A 3,150-nucleotide genomic window follows, 5' to 3' on the forward strand; every position below is an offset into this window, starting at 1 on the left:
TGTAGCCTACATATGTAAAACAAGCAGCAAACCACTGCTTCTTCTAATAATTTCAGTATCAAACACTCTACTCGACTTACGAATAAATGTCAGTGTTTTATAATAACGAGCAATGACACCAATTAATCACAACGAAAGTCCAAATAATTCATAGGCCATAGGCCTAAAACAAACAGTGCAGACGAGGAGACGACTGACTGCAGCTGCAGCTACACTCTGTCTTCTATCTGTCAGAGAGCGTCAGTGTTGCAAACGGCGAAGGGCGGCGGCCGGCGGCGCCCCTCGCGCGAAGCAAAAATTTCCCTTTTAGTTTCCCTACCGTTACGATAATTACTATGCGTTGTCACTAATCGCTATTAATTAATTTCTTTTTCTACTTAATAGTTTATTTTTAAGTTAAATGGAGTAAATCTAAGGTCTAGGTAGATGTGTAAATAATGTACAAAAAATGTATAGTGAAGTTTTAGACCATACCATTTTATTTACTACATATAAAAAGCACTTCATCTTGAACTCCGAAGCGCCCTCTAAAATCGTCACCGGTCTCGCGCCCTAGCTGCAGCCTTACTTAGCCTACTGGTTAATCGGGCCCTGTGCTTGTGGTTGTGTGTGAATGTCTTGTGCACGTTGAATTACTTCTAGTAGTTGTATCTTAGTCCTTATCCTTACATGCTGTGGTACTCTTTTTAGTTCTTTATACAAGGACAAGCAAAAAAGCTTATCTTCATCATCACTTTCTGGCAACGTCTGACTTTCTCTCAAGGAAATGCTCTTGGTCAAGATATCAGAGAAGTGCTTGTCCACAGGGTTCATTTTAGGTCTTTTAATTCCACTGCTAAGAGGTCGTTGAGGCATGGTCAAATCTTCATTGTCTGATCGTTCATCTACATCTTGCAAGACGGTGGTTTCATCTTCCTCGATGCTACTTTGAGTTTCCTTATTTCGCATGGTGTTTTCCAAAAACATCAATCTTTGAAAATATATGTAAGGTGTGCTTTTTACTGCTGCTGACCCTGACTTAGTCGTCTTTTTCTTTCTCAGCTCCCTTGCAAAACTGTCTCTCAAATTCTTCCATCTTTTTCGAAGTGAAGCACCTAAAAAAAAAAACACATACACTAACATAATTGTTTAGAAACATTTCTTTACTAATGCGAGTGTGTTTATTTTCAGGTATTTAGCTACTGGATGTTCTTTCGTTGAACTGCACTACAACTATAGATTGGGAAAGTCTACAGTATGCAGCGTGGTCAAGCAAGTATGTGCTGTAATCTGGAACAAACTCAAATGTATTTGCATACCAACAACCACAGAAGAGAAGTGGAAAGAAGTAAGTGACGAATTTCTCCGCTATGCCAATTTCCCTAACTGTCTTGGAGCTGTAGACTGTAAACACATTAGACTACAGCAACCTGAACATACGGGGTCACTTTTCTACAACTACAAACACTATTTCTCAATGATCCTGCTAGCTGTTTGCGATGCAAACTATAGTTTCTTGTTTGTTGATGTTGGAGCCTACGGAAAAAGTAATGATTCTTCTATTTTTCAAGAATCCACATTTTACAAAAAGCTTATACAAAACAAGTTGAATATTCCTGATCCGAAACCAATTTCAAATAGAGACGCAACACCTCTACCATATGTATTGGTTGGTGACGATGCCTTTGGTCTCAGCAAAAACATCATGCGCCCATACGTTGGAAAGATGTTAGAACACTCCAAGCGAATATTCAACTACCGACTTTCCAGGGCTAGAAGGTACATAGAATGCACTTTTGGAATTTTAGCAAACAAATGGCGAATTTTCCATAGGCCTATTAATGTGAACGTAGACTTTGCAGAAAACATTATTTTGGCGTGTTGTATGCTACACAACTATGTTCGTCAGCGAGATGGTTGTAGATACGAAGATACCTTGTATGCAGCACCGTTTGTCAATGTGGAAAACGTAGTACAACGCCCAAACACATACGCGAAAGAAGTAAGGGATAGATTTCGTCATTACCTCATCACTGAGGGAAGACTACCATGGCAAGACAAAATGGTGTAAATGACCTGTAGTGTAAAAATAATTGTGAATCATACGTTATATAATCACCCTTGCAGTAAAATGATGTTGCAACTAAAATAGGATACATTGTTTTGAGCCATAATTATGTATAGTTTCACCCGCCCGTTACCTATTACACGAATTGGCTTTGTGATGTTGTTAATTGCCATTATATAATCAACCTGTAGACCTTTTAATTTTAGATTACAATAATTATTGTTGTTCTACTTATCTTTTTTCATGAATCCTTTGATGTGCTAAACCTTTATTTACAGTTTTAATAAGAAAATTACATACATAAATACATTTGTATTCCTCATAACATTATTTTATCGTTAGACTAATTTAAATTAAGTTTAGGGATAGAATGCAGATTTTATTACAAATAAAAAACGTTAACAAGTTTGTAACTGAACATTATGGGGTTTAAAAGGTTTAGATGTGTTCTGTGTTGTCCAGACCTATTAACCTATGTACGAATAATCATTATAATAATCATCAAAAGTAATGATTTAACAACAATATATGAGTTTATTTAACAATATATGAGTGAAAAGAAACGCCAAATCAATACATTATATCCACCTCTCCAGGGTTAACTAAAAACCACTTACCGTAAATCTTCTTCTGTTCCACTGTAGCATCCTTCTCAAAAAACAAGTCCACTAACTCTACCCAGGCCGACCTTTTCAACACCCGATTTTTGTAATCTTCACTCTCAAAGTCCCAAATGGCACGCCGTTTTTCAACTTCATCAATGAAAAGCTCGGTATCAAAACTTTGCTGTAACTCCATCTTCGTTCAGGTCGCGCGACAGACTGAGGGCATGTGTACGTTTCCGTATGGAACAATAGAACTCGAGCCGCGCTGCAACCTAGCGGTTGACGCGGAAACCTAGAGTCGCGCGACGAGCCGCTCGTCATTACCGAATAGGCGACCGCATGTGTACGCTTCCATTTAAACTACGAGTATGTTTAGTCGCGCAGCACGTCGCGCGGCTCAAGTCGCGCGGCATGTCGCGTCCATGTGTACGAGGCCTAACAGAATGTTAAATATACCAATGAGTGATGAAAATAAAACTAAAGAAATGAAAATCATAA

The 3,150-nt window shown here is 38.3% G+C and overlaps 1 protein-coding gene across 1 annotated transcript; it reads right to left on the minus strand.

The window, feature by feature from the left end:
- Positions 1 to 573: 573 nt before the first annotated feature.
- On the minus strand, positions 574 to 2,845 carry LOC124371089. Its single transcript, XM_046829402.1, has 2 exons — positions 2,665 to 2,845; positions 574 to 1,094 (listed from the first exon to the last, which is right to left on the minus strand). Exons 1-2 carry the CDS (start codon positions 2,843 to 2,845, stop codon positions 574 to 576), a joined length of 702 nt encoding a protein of 233 aa, XP_046685358.1.
- Positions 2,846 to 3,150: the final 305 nt, after the last annotated feature.

The sequence above is a fragment of the Homalodisca vitripennis genome, unplaced genomic scaffold (assembly GCF_021130785.1).
Source record: "Homalodisca vitripennis isolate AUS2020 unplaced genomic scaffold, UT_GWSS_2.1 ScUCBcl_910;HRSCAF=3854, whole genome shotgun sequence".
In the NCBI taxonomy this organism is placed as follows: Eukaryota; Metazoa; Arthropoda; class Insecta; order Hemiptera; family Cicadellidae; genus Homalodisca; species Homalodisca vitripennis.